Here is a 17,044-nt window from a genome sequence, read left to right as displayed (position 1 = left end):
CTATTTGAAGAAATAATGACAGAAAACTTCTCTGATTTGGGTAAGAAAAAGGTCACACAAGAATAGAGAGTCCCAAACAAGATAAACCCAAAAAGACCCACACCAGGTCACATCATAATTACAATGGCAAACGTTAACAACAAAGATAGAATCTTAAAGGCTGCAAGAGAGTCAGAGAGTTATCTGTAAGGGATCTTCATTAGATTATCAAATGATTTCTCAACAGAAACACATCAGGGCAGAAGGGAATGAAATGAAGTATACAAAGTGATGAAAAGCAAGGTACTGAATCCAACGATACTCTATTCAGCAATTCTAACATTCAAAATTGAAGGGGAAATCAGGAGCTTCTCAGAAAAAAAAAAAAAGGCTAAGGGAATTTATCACTACCAAACCAGGAATGCAAGAAATGCTAAAAGGTCTATTGTAAAAAGAAGAAATAGAAAGGGAAGAAGGAACAAAGACATAAAATTAAAAATGATTACGAACAATTACCTATCAATAATAACCTTAAACGTAAATGGAATAAACGCTCCAAAAAAAGGCATCAAGTGGCTGAATGGATAAGAAAACATGACCAATATATATGCTGTGACTCACCTCAGAATAAGGGACTCACACAGATTGAAAGTAAAAAGATGGAAAAATATTTTGCAGGCAAATGGAAATGACAAAAAGCTGGAGCAACAATACTTATATCTGAAAAACTAGAACTCAAAGTGAAGGTCATAACAAGAGATAAGGAAAGCCACTTCATAATACAACAAGAGGATATAACTCTGGAAAACATATATGCAACCAATGCAGGAACACACAAATACATAAAACAACAACAACAAACAAACAAAAAACAACAACAACGAAAGAAACTTCTGGAAGATATCAAGGAAAAGATCAACAGCAATACAATCATAGTAGGGGACTTAATAATCCATTGACATCATTGAATAAATCCTCTAGACCAGTGGTCGGCAAACTGCGGCCCCTTGATTGTGGCTCTTCCACAAAATGCCACGTGCGGGCGTGCATGTACAGTGCGATTGAAACTTTGTGGCCACACTCAAGGGGCCAAAGAGCCAAATGTAGCTCTCTAACCGCAGTTTGCCCACCACTGCTCTAGACCAAAAAAAAAAAAAATCAGCAAAGAAACAGCAATTCTAAATGACTCACTAGATCAGATGGACTTAATCAACATCTTCAGAACATTTCACCCCAAAGCTACAGAATATACATTCTTCTCAAGTGCACATGGGATATTTTCAAATATAGACCACATATTAGGACACAGGCAAAGTCTCTCTAAATTCAAAAAGATTGCAATATCAAGCATCTTATCAGATGACAATGGCATAATATCAGAAATAAACTACAATAAAAAATTTTAAAAAACCAAACTCTTGGAGACTAAAGAGCATGTTATTAAACAATGATTGGGTTATCAAAAAGATTAAAGAAGAAATAAAAAACATCCTGGAAACAAATGACAATGAAAACAAAACAATCTAAAATCTACAGGACACACTGAAAGCAGTCCTGAAAAGGAAGTTCATAGCATTACAGGCCTACCTCAAAAAAAAAAAAAAAAAACCCACAAGAAAAACTGTAATAAACCATCTAATTTTGCAACTTGAAGACTTAGAAAGAGAGCAAAAGGAAAATCCCAGAGGGAACAGAAGGAAGGAAATAATGAAGATCAAAGCAGAAATAAATGACATAGAGACCCCCCCCCACACACAAAAAAAAAATACAAAAAAATCAATGAAACCAAGAGATGGTTCTTTGAAAGGATAAACAAGATTGATGAACCTCTAGCCAGGCTCACCAAGAAAGAAAGAGAGAGGACCCAATTTAACAAAACCAGAAATGAAAGAGGCAAAATAATAACAAACCCCACAGAAATAAAAAGGATTGTAAAAAAAAAATACTATGAACAACTCTATTCCAACAAACCGGTCAACCTAGAAGAAATGGACATATTGCTAGAAAAAAATATGACCTTCCAAAACTTAATCAAGAAGAATTAAAAAATCTGAATCTAACTAAGGAGGAAATTGAAGCAGTAATCAAATAACTTCCAGCAAACAAAAGCCCTAGGCCAGAAGGATACACAGGGAAGTTTTACTAAGCATTCAAAGAAGAACTAAAATCTATGTTCCTTATATTATTCCAAAAAATTCAAGAGGAAGGAACACTTCCAAGATCTTTCTACGAAACTAGCATTACCCTAATCCCAAAACCATATAAGGACAATACAAAGAAAGAGAATTACAGGCCAATATCCCTCATCAACATAGATGCCCAAATTCTCAAAATTCTAGCAAATCAAATCCAGCTTTACATTAGAATGATCATATACCATGACCAAGTGTGATTTATTCCAGGGATACAAAGCTGGTACAATAGCTGCAAATCAATAAATGTGATACACAACATAAACAAACTGAGATAAAAAAAATCATATTAATTGATGCATAAAAAGCATTTGACAAAATCCAACACCCTTTCTTGACAAAAACTCTCAGCAAGGCGGGAATAGAAAGATCATAACTCAACATAATAAAAGCCTTATATGACAAACTTACAGCCAACATCATACTCAATGGGCAAAAACTAAAACCATTTCCCCTACAATCAGGAACAAGACTGGATGCCCACTTTCACCACTTCTGTTCGACATAGTACTGGAAGTGCTAGCCATAGTGATCAGACAAGAAGAAGAAATAAAAGGCATCCAAATTGGAAAAGAAGAAGTAAAATTGTCATTATTGGCAGATAACATGATATTGTACATGGGAAACCCTAAAGACGTCATCAAAAAACCAATAGACTTAATAAATGAATTTGGCAAATGTAACAGGATACAAAATTAACACCTAGAAATCTATGGCTTTTTTATACACCAATAATGAACTCACAGAAAGAAACTAAAAAATAATCCAATTTACCATGGCAAGAAAAAATTTAAGATACCTAGGAATAAATGTGATGAAGGAGGTAAAGGACGCTGAAAATAGAGATAGAGGAACACATAAACAAATGGAAGAATATACCATGTTCATGGATTGGTAGAAACAACATCATTAAAATGTCTATACTACCCAAAGCAATCTATAAATTCAATGCAATCTCCATTAAAATACCAATGACATATTTCACAGTACTAGAACAAACTCTCCAAAATTTAATCTGGAATAAAAAAAGACTCCGAATCGCTACAGCAATCCTGAGAAAGAATAAAATTGGAGGGATCACAATAGCAGATATCAAGCTATATTACAAAGCCATCGTTCTTAAAACTGTCTCGTACTGGCACAAGAACAGACATATAGACTAGTGCAGTGGTTGGCAAATTGTGGCTCAGCAAACTGCGGCTCACAAGCCACATGCTGCTCTTTGGCCCCTTGAGTGTGGCTCTTCCACATAATACCATGTGTGGGCGCGCATGTACAGCACGATTGAAACTTCGTGGCCCATGCGCAGAAGTCGGTATTTTGTTGAGGAGCCACACTCAAGGGGCCAAAGAGCTGCATGTGGCTCAGGAGCTATAGTTTGCCGACCACTGGACTAGTGGAACAGAACAGAGAACCTAGAAATTGACCCAAACCATTATGCTCAATTAATATTTGACAGAGGAGGCAAGAGCATACTTAATAAAGTATGTGAATAACCTATATACTGAAAACTAAAAATCATTAAAAGAAATGGAAAGATATTCCATATTCATAGATTGGAAGAATTAACATAGTTAAAATGGCCATATTACCCAGAGCAATATATAGATTTAATGCTATGTCCATCAAAATCCCTATGGCATATTTTAAAGAAATAGAATAAAAATATCATCAGACTTGTGTGGAATCACAAAAGATTTCAAAGAGTCAAAGCTATCCTGAGAAAAAAAGGAAATCAGAGTTATCAAACTCCCTGACTTCAAATTATACTAAAAAGTGACAAAAGTCAAAAAAGCCTTGTATTGGTAAAAAAAAAAAAAAAAAAAAAAAAAAAAAAAAAACCAAACAAACAAACAAACAAAAAACAGACACACAGAACAATGGAACAGACCTGAGAGCCCATAAATAGATCCATATGTATATAAGCAAATAATTTTCAACAAAGGAGCCAAAAATATACAATGGAGAAAAGAAAGCCTTCAATAAATGTTCCTTGAAAAAATAGAAAGCCACATGCAAAAGAATGAAACTGGACTGTCCCATATACAAAAATTAACTCAAAATGGATCAAAGGCCTAAAAATAAGACTTAAAACAATAAATTGCACACAATAAAACATAGGAACTAAACTTATGTACCTTGATCTTAGAGAGGATTTTATTAATTTGACCCCAAAAGCAAGGGAAATAAAGGCAAAAATGAATGAAGGGACTATATCAAACTAAGAATCTTCTTCACAGCAAAAGAAACCACCAACAAAACAAAAAGATAACCAACTAAATGAGAGAAGCTATTTCCAAACAGCTCTAGCAAGGGTTTAATATCCAAAATATATAAAGAACTTATATAACTTAACACCAAGGAAACAATCTAATTTAAAAATGTGCAGAGAACCTGAACAGATACTTCTGTAAAGAAGACATACAAATGGCCAACGGATATATGAAAAGATGTTCAACTTCATTAGCTATTAGATAATTGCACATCAAAACTATAATGAGATACCACCTCAACCTGTTAGAATTGCTATTATCAACAAGAAAATTAATAATTATTGAAGAGATTGTGGAGAAAAATGAACCCTTATTCCCTGCTGGTGGGAATATAAACTGGTACAGCTACTGTGGAAAAGAGTGTGGAGGATCCTCAAAAAATAAGAATAGAATTACCATATGACCCAGCATCCTTTTTCTGGGCATCTACCCCCCAAATTTGAAAACATTTATTTGCAAATATATATGCATCCCTATGTTCATTGTAGCATTATTCATGGTGGCCAAGACATGAAAACAACCAAAGTGTCTTGCAATTGATGATTCGATAAAAAAAAAAACAATGTGGTACATATATACAAAGGGATACTACTCAGCCATAAGAAAAGATGAAGTGCTGCCATTTGTGACAATATGGATGGATCTTGAGAATATCATGCTGAGGGAAATAAGTCAGACAGAAAAAGTTAACAACCATATGATTTCACTCATATGTGGGATATAAAATGAAAAGCAACAAATAAATAAATAAAAACAAACAAGCAAAAACTCAGACACAGAAAACAGTATGGTGGTTACCAGAGGGAAGGAGGTTTAGAGGGTAGTAAAGGGTATAGAGGGTCAAATATATGGTGACAAAAAAAGATTTGACTTTGGCTGGTGGGAACAAAATGCAATATACAAATGACATATCATAGAATTGTACACTTGAAACCTATATAATTTTAACCAATATCACCCCAATAAATTTAATTTAAAAAATGAAAAAAAGTTTGTTTCATTAGTCTATTTATAGAACCGACTTTTGACTTTATTGAGCTTTTCTATTGTATTTTTATTTTCAATTAATCATTTTCTGTGCTTATTTTTATTTTTTCCTTTAATTTTATTTGGGATTAATCCATTTTTATATTTCTAATTTCTTAAACTGGATGCTTTGTTCACACATATTCAACATTTCTTCATATCTGAGCTGAATTTTAATTATCCTGAGAATGATCTTCTTCTCCTCTGAAGTCCCAAGGCACCTTACTTCATCCTTAGCTGAGAATGTCATATATGCCTTATTATAACTTCCTGTCTCTGAATGAAACTTACATTTATGTGGGGTCTCAGACTTTCATGTATGTGTGGTTCCCATGCATATAAAGACTTCAAACCTCTTTAAATTTAATCAACCTTCCCTTTGTATATTTTATTTTTGCCAAGAATCATATTTCAGTCATTTTATCTTAGATTTTATCAAATATTAATCATTATTATTTTAAATATTTGCTCACTATTTCTTTTGATGTGTTCACATATTCATCAATTTGTTTTTTATTTTATTTTACATCTTGGCTTTTGCCTCTATATTCAGTTTTCTTCTTTCTGCAATACAGCTTCCAAAAGTTCCTTTAGTTAGGTACTAATAGTAAGAAACTCTATCCCATTTTGATTTCCTGAAAATGTGTCTTTCCTACCTTCACTTTGAATGATAATTTCTAGATTGATAGTTGTTTTCCCCCATTTATGTAGAGATATTGTCTTCTGCCTTCTGCTCAAACAACTGAGAATTCTACTTTTGTTCCATTTAAGATAATCTACTTTTTCTCTTTGCATACTTTTAAAATCTTTGATTTTTGGTGTTATACTAGTTTACTAGAATGTTTTTACCAGTATGTGCAGATGTCTCATATTAATTTTGCTTGTAAAGTTTTATCTTCCTGAATCCAAATGCCCATGTCATTCACCCATTCTGGAAAATTATCAGCCATTAGCTCTTCAAATTATGCCCCTCTTTACCAATATAAGCACCCATCCACGTTTCTTCTGCATTTCATTTGTATGTATATTGGGTATGCTCACTCTATCATCCATGTCTCTTTCAATGTTTCATATCTGGCTTTGCTGCTGCCCTCTGTTTTCCTCTTCTGACTCAAGTATGCTGTTTAGCCATTCATTTGCATTTTATTTTTAATGATTACATTTCTCATTTATCAAAGTTATATTTGGTTCTTATTCAAATTTCTTGGTATTTTTTGAGTCTCTTATTCTTGCTCATATTTTTTTTATTCTGTCTTTCTTTTCTTTAAAATGTAAGACTTATTTTACATTCTGTCTTTTATAGTTTTAATGTCTGATGCATTTGAAGACCTAATTCTGCTTTTGTTGTTTGTTTTTGCTTCTTATTATTTTTATGTTACCCTTCTTCCTTTGTGTATTTAAATTGTGTTGATGTGTTATTGCTTGGTGCAGAGTATGTACAATGGACATACTCTGAGGGTGTGTCCCATATTAATGATGTTTGTTTGCTGTTCCTCATTGTTCTCTAGTGCTTAAAATCTAAGACCACTTGCTATCAATTTCCTGGTTTGTGGTTTCTCAATTCTATAATTATCCAGGCTAATAATTCTTAGGGGAGAGTTTTTTTTTTTTTTTCCTCAATCAGAGACCAAGCTAAGATGAACACAATTATTTTTTTGGTATCACTTTTCCAATGCTAGATTCTTTTCTAAACTGATCATTTATTTTAAAAAAAAAAAAAGCCCTTAAAAGATCCCAGGTTAATCATGGGGTTTTATTTCCAACTTCCATTTTACCATGACCAAATCCTTGTCTTCTGTCCTTTTACAGAGGTTTAAACTCAAACTTTTTAATTACAATGGTCTTCAAATACTTTCAGGGCAGCCATAGAGCCTTTGTCAGTTTATCATTATGGTTTTAAGCTCTCTCTTTTTTTGACCCTGGTGCTTCTTTAGATTTTCTAGTGAGAGCAGCCTCACATCTAAAAAGAATGTTGGTTATATTTCATCAGGCATTTCTCAATCTTTGGTATACAGAATTTTTTAATATATCAAACTTGTCATATTGCTGTAAATGTAAGTCTCTATTAGTTCTTTACATTTTCTGGGGGAGAAGAAAATTTTCCTTTTCCTTTCTTAGTTCTCCTAGCTGGTCTAATAATTAAGTTGACATAAGACAGATAAATAGGAGATAATCAAACAAAAATTGACTAACATGTATGCTTCCTACATATATGGGAAAGACCCATGTATATAGGAAAACTGAGTAACTCATCAAAATGACTGAAGCCATAAACTTAAATACCATCTTTATCTAAAGACAAAAGAAGATGTTGGGAGTGAGGGAGTTAGTTATGGGAAATTACCCAGAAAAGCATGGTAAAAAAAGGATAGGGTTGTTGTGCATACTAGTATAGTCATTGCCTTCTGCATTAATAGGGGTTTCTAGAGATAAGATTTCCCACCTCTTCCAAGAACAGCCTGGGAGATACACTTACAAATGGATATTTCTTATATATGTAAATGTTCTTAACAAAGGTAACTTCTAATTGGTTTTCAGAGCTCCTCCCATGTCTGCTGTTTCTTAAAAATAGGCAGCCTAAAATAATTCTTATGTCAAAGAGGCATATTTTAGGGTAACTAATTCTGCTCCCTTATCATTTATATTAGTTAATGCTAGGTGCATTTAGTATGATTTAACTAGATATATTTACAATATTTGTCTATTGTAATTATACCAGAGACCCTGTGCACAAAATTCATGCATTGGGGGTGGGAGGGCCTGCACCTTCTCACAGTTCGGGATCCCTCTGGGGATGTCTGCTGCCTGCTCTCTCCTTATCGCTGAGCTCGCTGCTCCTTAGCAGCAGACTCCTTACCTCTCAGCTCACTGTTCCCACTACTGCCACTGCGCTTGCTAGCCATGAGCCAGGCTTCTGGCTGAGCAGCGTGCCCCCTGCATTGAGTGTCTGCCCCCTGGCAGTCAGTGCGCATCATAACGACCGTCATTCTGATGGTTCTGCTGTAATGGTCACTTAGACTTTTATTGTATAGATTTTGATGGGGTTCAGAACAGGCTTCCCCAAGATGTGCTACTTTATCATGTGGGTTATTTTGAGCTGAAGGCAATCAAGACCCTGTGAAACTGTTACTTCTCCCTTAAAGAATTTAAGTTGGGGGTCTTGCCCATAATAACAATCATCATCAGAAATAACTTTTATGATCTATACACAGGGCAGGGCAAACTTGTAATTACTGAACATCTGTTCTTCTTGCCGTCCTAAGAATAACCTTCCTTCCCTATGAAACCCCAAGATGTCTTACCTCATACTTAGCCCTAAATGTCATATACATTATACCTCATTTTAATGTTCTGTCTCTGAACTTCTCATGTAGTGGGTGGGGTGGAAAGAGAAAAATTCTGAGATTTTCTACATTAAATTACAGCCGACAGAATAATGAGAGAAAGAGTCAAGATTATTTAACCAATTAGTATCTGTTGGCCAGTTAACAAGAAACTGCTCACATTCCTGAATATAGGTTGATATTTTGAATCAACTTCTGTAGCAACCACCAGATGCCACAGCAACCCACATATGCATGAACTTTCAAGACTGTTGCAATCAATAACCAATCAAACATAGTAAATATTTTTTACTTACAGACTGTGCACCTATCCTATCACAAAACTAACCCCACTTCACCTTTTCCTTCCCTGCTTATCTGTAGCCAATGTAAATTATTTCAAAACAATTTACATCTTTCTTCCCCCAAACATCCTATATAATAAAAGAGAAACATGGTAATTGGTGTACGACCGCTACCCTTCCCATTGGCTAATCAGGGCGATATGCAAATTAACTGCCACCCAAGATGGCAGCCGGCAGCCAGGCAGCTTGAAACTAACATGAGGCTTGCTTGCTTCAGTGACGGAGGACTCCAACGTTCCCACTGCAGGCCTCTGAGCTGGCAGTTTGAAACATAGTTACAAAAATAGAAGCTAAACAAAACCCCAGAAACCAGCTTTCAGCTAGCCAGGATCTCAGACCTGGAGTTGATACAGAGTTTCGATTGTAGAACCTAAACAAACCAGATACCTGCTTTCAGGAGCGGAGGCCTAAGAGCTGGAGCCTCAGAGCTAAAGCTGGCTCAGAATAAAAAAAAAAAGAAAAGAAAAAAAGGAGCAGTTGGGAGCTTCAGTCCCAGCCTGAAAACAGCCCTCAGCCCCTCACCCAGACAGGCCAGGCACCTCAGTGGGGACCCCCACCCTGAAGGGTGTGTGACCAGCTGCAAACAGCCATCATCCCATCATCCAGGCTGGCCAGGCACCCCAGTGGGGACCCCCACCCTGATTCAGGACACCCTTCAGGGCAAACCAGCCAGCCCCCAGCCGTTCACCAGGCCTCAATCCTATATAGTAAAAGGGTAATATGCCTCCCAGCACCGGGATCAGTGGAGCCGCGAGGCCACCTACCACCAGGATCAGCGTGACAGGGGGCAGCACCCAAACCCCCTGATCGCCCTGTGGCTCTGTGTGTGACAGGGGGAGGGGCCACAACCTCCCTATCGGCCCTGATTTGTTCCTGACAGGGGAAGGCACCCCAACCCCCTGATCGGCCCTGCTCTGTGCCTGATAGGGGGGAGCTCCCCAACCTCCTGATCGCCCTGCAGCTCTGTGTGTGACAGCGTGCGGCACCCCAACCCCCCCACCCCACGGGCCCTGCTCTGTGTGTGACGGGGTAGAGCCATAACCTCCCCATCGGCCCTGCCCTGAGTGTAAGAGTGGCGGCGCCCCAACCCCCGATCGGCCCTGCTCTGTGGGTGATAGAGGGCGGCGCCCCAACCCCCTGATCTGCTCTGCTCTGTGTGTGACGGGGGCAGCACCCCAACCCCCTGATTGGCCCTGCTCTGTGCGTGACAGGGGGTGGCGCCGCAACCTCCCCATCAACCCTGCCTTGAGTGTGACAGGGGGCGATGCCCCAACCGCCCAATGGGCCCTACCCTGAGCATGACTGAGGGTGGCATCGCAACCTCCCAATCTGCGCTGCTCTGTGCATGACAGGGGGTGGCGCCCCAATTCCCCAATCGGCCCTGCTCTGAGCCCAACCAGGGGCTGCACCTAGGGATTCGGCCTGCCCTCTGCCACCTGGGAGCAGGCCTAAGCCAGCAGGTCGTTATCTCCCGAGGGGTCCCAGACTGCGAGAGGGCACAGGTCAGGCTGAGGGACCCCACCTCTCCCCTGAGTGCACAAATTTTTGTGCACCAGGCCTCTAGTCTATATATATAAAAGCCCAGCAACCAGAATGGTGGAAGGACTGGCACGACTGGTGATTATGACATGCACTATGGCAGCCAACCAGCCTGATCCAGGCCCCAATCGGGGATGGGGCCAGTGGGCCAACCACCTACGGCCCCTTCTCCCACCCCCCACCAGCGCTCCCCAAGGATTCCCATCAGGGTGGGTCACCTGGACCCCACCCATGCATGAATTCATGCACTGGGCCTCTAGTAGTGTATAAAAGCCCCCATCAACTCCAGAAAGGTGGACACATTTGTCTTTTCTACCTAGCCCTGCTGCTGGTGGTTTAAGACTTCATACCCTAGGACCTGGTCCTTTTCTGATTAACATTTGGCCCAATAAACCTTTCTTTCAGAAAAGTTTTCGTAGTGAATATTTTTTTTGTTGTTTAACAGGAGTCTCTGACTCTCTCATGTATGTGGAATTCCCAAACATAGATCATATATATTGATTTAAATTTGGTGCCCCAACTGGTTTGGCTCAGTGAATAGATTGTCTGCCTGTGGACTGAAGGGTCCCAGGTTCGATTCTGGTCAAGGGCACATGCCTGGGTTGTGGGCTTGATCCCCCAATTGGGGTGTGCAGGAGGCAGCCAATCAATTCTCTCTCATCATTGATATTTCTATCTCTCCTCTTTTCTCTCCTTCCTCTCTCTGAAATAAATAAAAATATATTAAAAATAAATAAAATTAATTTGGTCATATTCTTTTGTTAATCTGTTAAAAGACCAGCCAAAAGAACCGACCAGGGTAGAAAAGAGATTCTTCCTCTTCCACAATATGATCTCATTTATGTCCAGAAGTCTAGAACTTTATTACCTCTTATTCTTCTATTCTCCTATTCCTCATTTTCAATTTAGATTCAGATTCATCTAACATTTATTAAGTGACTAGTGCATGTCTTACTCTTTTACTTAAGTGTTCACAGTTAAAACTTTTAAAGACCCTATCAAATAGGCAACTGCCTAACCTTAGTGTGACTCTCTCTGGTTCCAAGAAACCTATCACTGACTAAATAAACTGAGCAGAAAATGGAGGCTCAGAGAGGTTAACATTCTTGATGAGAGTCACACATACAACAAATGGAATTATTAAATGCATTCTTTTTCTCTATGCATTTGAAGGGACCAGAGTTTGCTCCCCCAACATATGCCTTTTAGCATATTGATTATTTTAAACTATTTTTAAAAAATGAGACACAGAAAGAACCTTTCATCCTTCTCCTTTGCCTATCTAAAGGAATTCAGATAGAAAAAAATATGCTTCAGGATAGGAAACTTAGCATATTAACTTTAGCATACATAAATTAAGTGTGGCAGATAGGGAGAAATCTAGCAAAGACTTTTGGAATCTTCTCTGTGTCCTGTTGTTTCTGGTTGGTCCAGCAAACATTTGTTCACCACATGTTTGCCTCTTTCTCATATACCTGTGAATTGTCTAATTTCTCTTTGAAGTCCATGACCCCTGCCTCCTACTCCTTAGCTCAAGATGGCATATGAGCCTTAACTGCCCTAACTCGTCTTTGGATCACATATTCTAGTGGAACTCTCATATGTACATAGGTAATAAATTTGGTCATTTTCTCCTGTTAATCTGTCTTGTGTTAATTTGATTATTAGTCTAGCCAGTAGAATTTAGAAGGGTAGAAGGAAAATTAATGTTTTGCCCCACACATTCCCACTTAGAAATAAAAGAATGATAATGACTGCATTTCAATTGAATTGACACTGACTAATGTTGTCTCTTATCTTTCTTCAATGGGTGTGGGGGGTCTGAACAATTACTGACTTAACCTACTATGAATAGCAATCTTGGATAGTTAAAAGGAAAGATACATGACAGATAGCCAAAAAAATAACAAAGCCTCACACTCCCCACAAGGCTCACACACAGACATGCAACTGAGTACATTTAAACTCCTTTATTGAGATTTTATGCTTTACAGATGCTGAACGGACATACTAAATCTAAGTTTTCAAGACACAATTTATCCAAAAATCTTAAAAATTAGTATTTTAATGTTTTTTATGGAAGTTATTTCAATTAGAATAAAGATTTATCAGGTTGAGTTTTTTCAATGTTTTAACTTTATTCTTAGTTTACTAAGAGTCAATTTAAGATGCCTTAGGACATTTGTAACTACAGGTTTTGGTCTTCAATGTCTCTTGGAAGCTTGGATGTGACTAATTGTAGATGAAGGCATTTAATAAAAGAGGCAATGTTAACAATTTTCTCTTAGAAAGAGAGCTATATTTCTGTAGAATATGCTGTGATTATATTTCTAATTACTTAATGAACTACAGCTTTGAGGAGCATGGAATGATGATATAGGAATCAAGATGTCATTTAGAGCTATAATCTCTTTTAGTATTACTTTCAGGACTTGATGAAGCACAAGAATTGTGTTTAGATAGATGATAGACAATAGATAGAGAGATGATAGATAGATAGATAGATAGATAGATAGATAGATAGATAGATAGATATAGATATAGATATAATCTCAGAATCCCCTTTTAACATTCAAACAACTTAAATCTACCCTTCCAGTATCTTTTTTTTTTAATTGAAGGTCTGAGAAAAAATAGTTACACAAGTGGTTTAACGGAGTGCTATAGTAATTCTGTGACCCCTGAGAGATCTGCTGCTCACAATTTAGGACCATTACCATATTAGATTTCTTTTTTTAAAAAAATATATTTTATTGATTTTTCACAGAGAGGAAGGGAGAGAGATAGAGAGAGTTAGAAACATCGATGAGAGAGAAACATCGATCAGCTGCCTCTTGCACATCCCCCACCGGGGATGTGCCCACAACCCAGGTACATGCCCTTGACCGGAATCGAACCCGGGACCTCTCAGTCCGCAGGCTGACGCTCTATCCACTGAGCCAAACCGGTTTCGGCACCATATTAGATTTCATATGTTTCATATACTACATCTGAATATGCTTTTCAATGTTGCCAACAGAGGACTGTACAGCTACTTGGTAGTTATTCTGGGTCAAAAATTGTTAAGTAGAAGAAAAAATAATAGCTAACATTTATTCAATGCTTGTTATGTGCTAGATACTTTACATGTATTAGCTAATTTAACCCTCACAACAACATATGTGATAAGTACTCTTATTATCATTACTATTTTTCAGATAGAGAAATTGAAGTACAAAGAAAGTTACTATACCATAGCTAGTAAGTGGGAAAAATTGATATTATAACTCAGGCAAGTTGGTCCACCTCTTTATCATTGTGTAATACTGCCTCTTAGAAGCATGGGTAGTCAAACGCCAAGTGACAGGGAAAAAACAAAAACATGTTATAGTCCATCTAATTACTAGTTCCATTTGATTACTTCAAATCCACTTTGAATTGAGGCAATATGTAATAGTCACAGAGCCCCAGATAGTGTCTGAGACATCTGCAAATTAGTATTAGGAACTAAAGTTAAAGAAGCAATGCAGAAAAATATATAGGAGTGTTTGATTATAGCAATCCAAAAAAGATTGTTAATTGTAGCAAATCCAAAGAGACTGTTAAAAATTGTTAATTGTTGTTCCAATTTTTTTTGGAGGGCTTTTGATGCTTTCAAAAATCAAGTGCTTAACTATATGCCTGATTCTTTACATACTTTACTTACTCCTCACAACTGCCCACAGAAGCTGATACTATTTTGACCTATTTTACAGATGATACAACTGAGACCAGAAGAAAGAACTAACTTACCCAAGGGTATACAGCTAAGTAAATTACATAACTGGGCTTTAACCTAATTTTTTTGAGACGTCAAAACCTATGCTTTTTCAGTGGAAACATTTCATATCTGCCTCTTTAGTGCTTCTGTATTTGAAAAGCCCTCACTACTGTTTGACTAGGCTCATTCTCTTTCAGTAGTCTCTTGTGGAAATACATTCTTGAAAATATTGGGAGAAGGGTCAAGGTGGCAGCGTAGGGAAATGCGGTACTTGCCTACTCCCACAACCACATCAAAACTACAACTAAACCACAGAACAACCATCATTGAGAACCACCTGAAATATAGATGAAAGGAAATCCTATAACTAGAAAATTAAAAAAGAAGCTGGATTAAGACTGGTAGAAGGGGCAGAGATGCAGAACAGGCTGATCCAACATCCACGTGTGGTATTTTTTAATTGGGGAGTGCTATCTTGAATTCAGAGGCCCCCTATGAGGAGCAAGGGGTCCCTGCCCACAACAGGCCCCTCAAACCAGGGTTCCAGTGCCAGGAAGAGAAGTTCTGGTAACTTTTGGCTGTAAAAACCAGTGGGTTTATTTTTGTATAAGTTGGTGGTCTAGTGTAATTTTTTTTGCATGTATCTGTCCAATTTTCCCAACACCATTTAAACGTAAGATGGGAAACCATAAAAATCACAGAAGAATCCACAGGCAGCAAAGTATCAGACATATCTCATAGAAATATCTTTACTGATACATCTCCTAGGACAATGTAAACTAAGGAGAAAATAAACAAATGGGACTACATCAAAATAAAAAGCTTCTGCACAACAAAATAAACCATCAACAAAACAACAAGAGAGCCCACTGCATGGAGAACATATTTGCCAGTTATATCCAATAAGGGTTTAATCTCCAAAATGTATAGGGAACTGATACAACTTAACAAAAGGAAGATAAACAAACCAATAAAAAAATGGGCAAAGGACCTAAATAGACACTTTTGAAAGTGGACATACAGAAGGCCAAGAGGCATATGAAAAAATGCTCAGTCACTAATCATCTGAGAGATGCGAATCAAAAGGATAATGAGGTACCATCTCACACCTGTCAGAATGGCTAGCATCAACAAATCAATAAATGACAAGTGCTGGTGAGGATGTGGAGAAAAAGGAACCCTTGTGCACTGCTGGTGGGAATGCAGACTGGTGCAGCCACTGTGAAAAACAGTATGGAATTTCCTCAAAAAATGAAAATGGAACTCCCATATGACCCAGTAAACCCACTTCTAGGAATATATTCCAATAAATCAGAAACAACAATCAGAAAGAATATATGCACCCCTATGTTCATAACCACACAATTTACCATAGCTAAGATTTGGAAACAGCCTAAGTGCCCATGAGTAGATGAGTGGATTAAAAAACTGTGGAGCATCTACAGAATGGAATACTACACTGCTATAAAAAAGAAGGAACTCTTACTATTTGCAACATCATGGATGAACCTGGAGAGCATTATGCTAAGCAAAATTAGCCAGTTGGAGAAAGATAAATATCACATGATCTCACTCATTTGTGAAATATAATGAAAATAAACTGATGAACAAAAGATAGATCCAGAGACATAGAAGCATTGAACAGACTGTCAAACCTCAGAGGAAAGGCAGGGGAGGTTGGAAGGGGAGTAAGAGATCAACCAAAAGACTTGTATGCATGCATATAAGCATAACCAATGGACACAGACAGTAGAGGGGTGAGAGCTGGTACTGGGGGGCAAGAGCAGGTGGGAAGAGGTCAATGGGAGAAAAGGGAGACATTTTAAAAAAGAAAAGCAAAGGAACAAAATAAAAAACCAGCGTGGACTATGCCTGAATGACAGAGAAGCTGCTGGAGGCCCAGGTGTTCCTCTTTTTTTTGGGGGGGGGGGCATGTTTCAGTTTATTGGCAATGTCAATCCATCAACAAGACAGGTGTTACTTTCCCCATGAAGTGTGATCGTTTTCAATCTGCCATAACCTGTGCCCACACATCTTCACCTTGAAAATGTAGCATTCAAGCTTTAGTCAGGGGACATTATTCCTTCTTCACTTTCACAATTTTGACGCTGCTGCTGGAAGTCTTCTCGGCGCTTGCTTTGAATTCAGGCTTCAGTGCATCCCGCACTGCTTTGGCACATATCTGGGAGTAGAGGATGTAGCTGAGTCCAGCCTGTCGCCAGTAGGCCACCATGATGCCGCGAAAGGGGGGGACGGTCGGACCGAATCGTGAGGACGCCTCACGCGCGCCCAGGTGTTCCTCTTAAAGAGCCTGTGCATGGATTTACTCAGACTCCCTCCCTCTGAGCTCCAGCACTGGGACAGCAGCTTGAAAGGATTCAGGGCCATATGGAAAGGAACTAATTTTTCTGGTATCAGAGCAAGAAGTGTGGGGCAGCTTTCTCCCAAATGTGCTGGCAGGGGTCATTGTTCCTTTGCTGAGACTTCCCTGCCACAGTACTCACTGGCAGTCTCCATATCTGAGACTCCATCAACCTGGCTTATACTGTTTGCCCCCCATGGTGATTACCTGAGACCCACCCAGGTGATTACTGAGTTAATCATCTAA

The 17,044-nt window shown here is 38.2% G+C and overlaps 1 protein-coding gene across 1 annotated transcript; it reads right to left on the bottom strand.

Annotated features, from left to right (window-relative positions):
* Positions 1–16,362: 16,362 nt before the first annotated feature.
* Positions 16,363–16,712, bottom strand: LOC132225135 (ATP synthase subunit epsilon, mitochondrial-like). Its single transcript, XM_059680389.1, has one exon. It carries the CDS (start codon positions 16,667–16,669, stop codon positions 16,514–16,516), a length of 156 nt encoding a protein of 51 aa, XP_059536372.1. The 5' UTR covers positions 16,670–16,712; the 3' UTR covers positions 16,363–16,513.
* Positions 16,713–17,044: the final 332 nt, after the last annotated feature.

This window comes from Myotis daubentonii, chromosome X (assembly GCF_963259705.1).
Source record: "Myotis daubentonii chromosome X, mMyoDau2.1, whole genome shotgun sequence".
Classification (NCBI taxonomy): Eukaryota; Metazoa; Chordata; class Mammalia; order Chiroptera; family Vespertilionidae; genus Myotis; species Myotis daubentonii.
The sequence above is the reverse complement of the archived record's forward strand: the minus strand, read 5'-3'. Positions and strand labels throughout refer to the sequence as shown.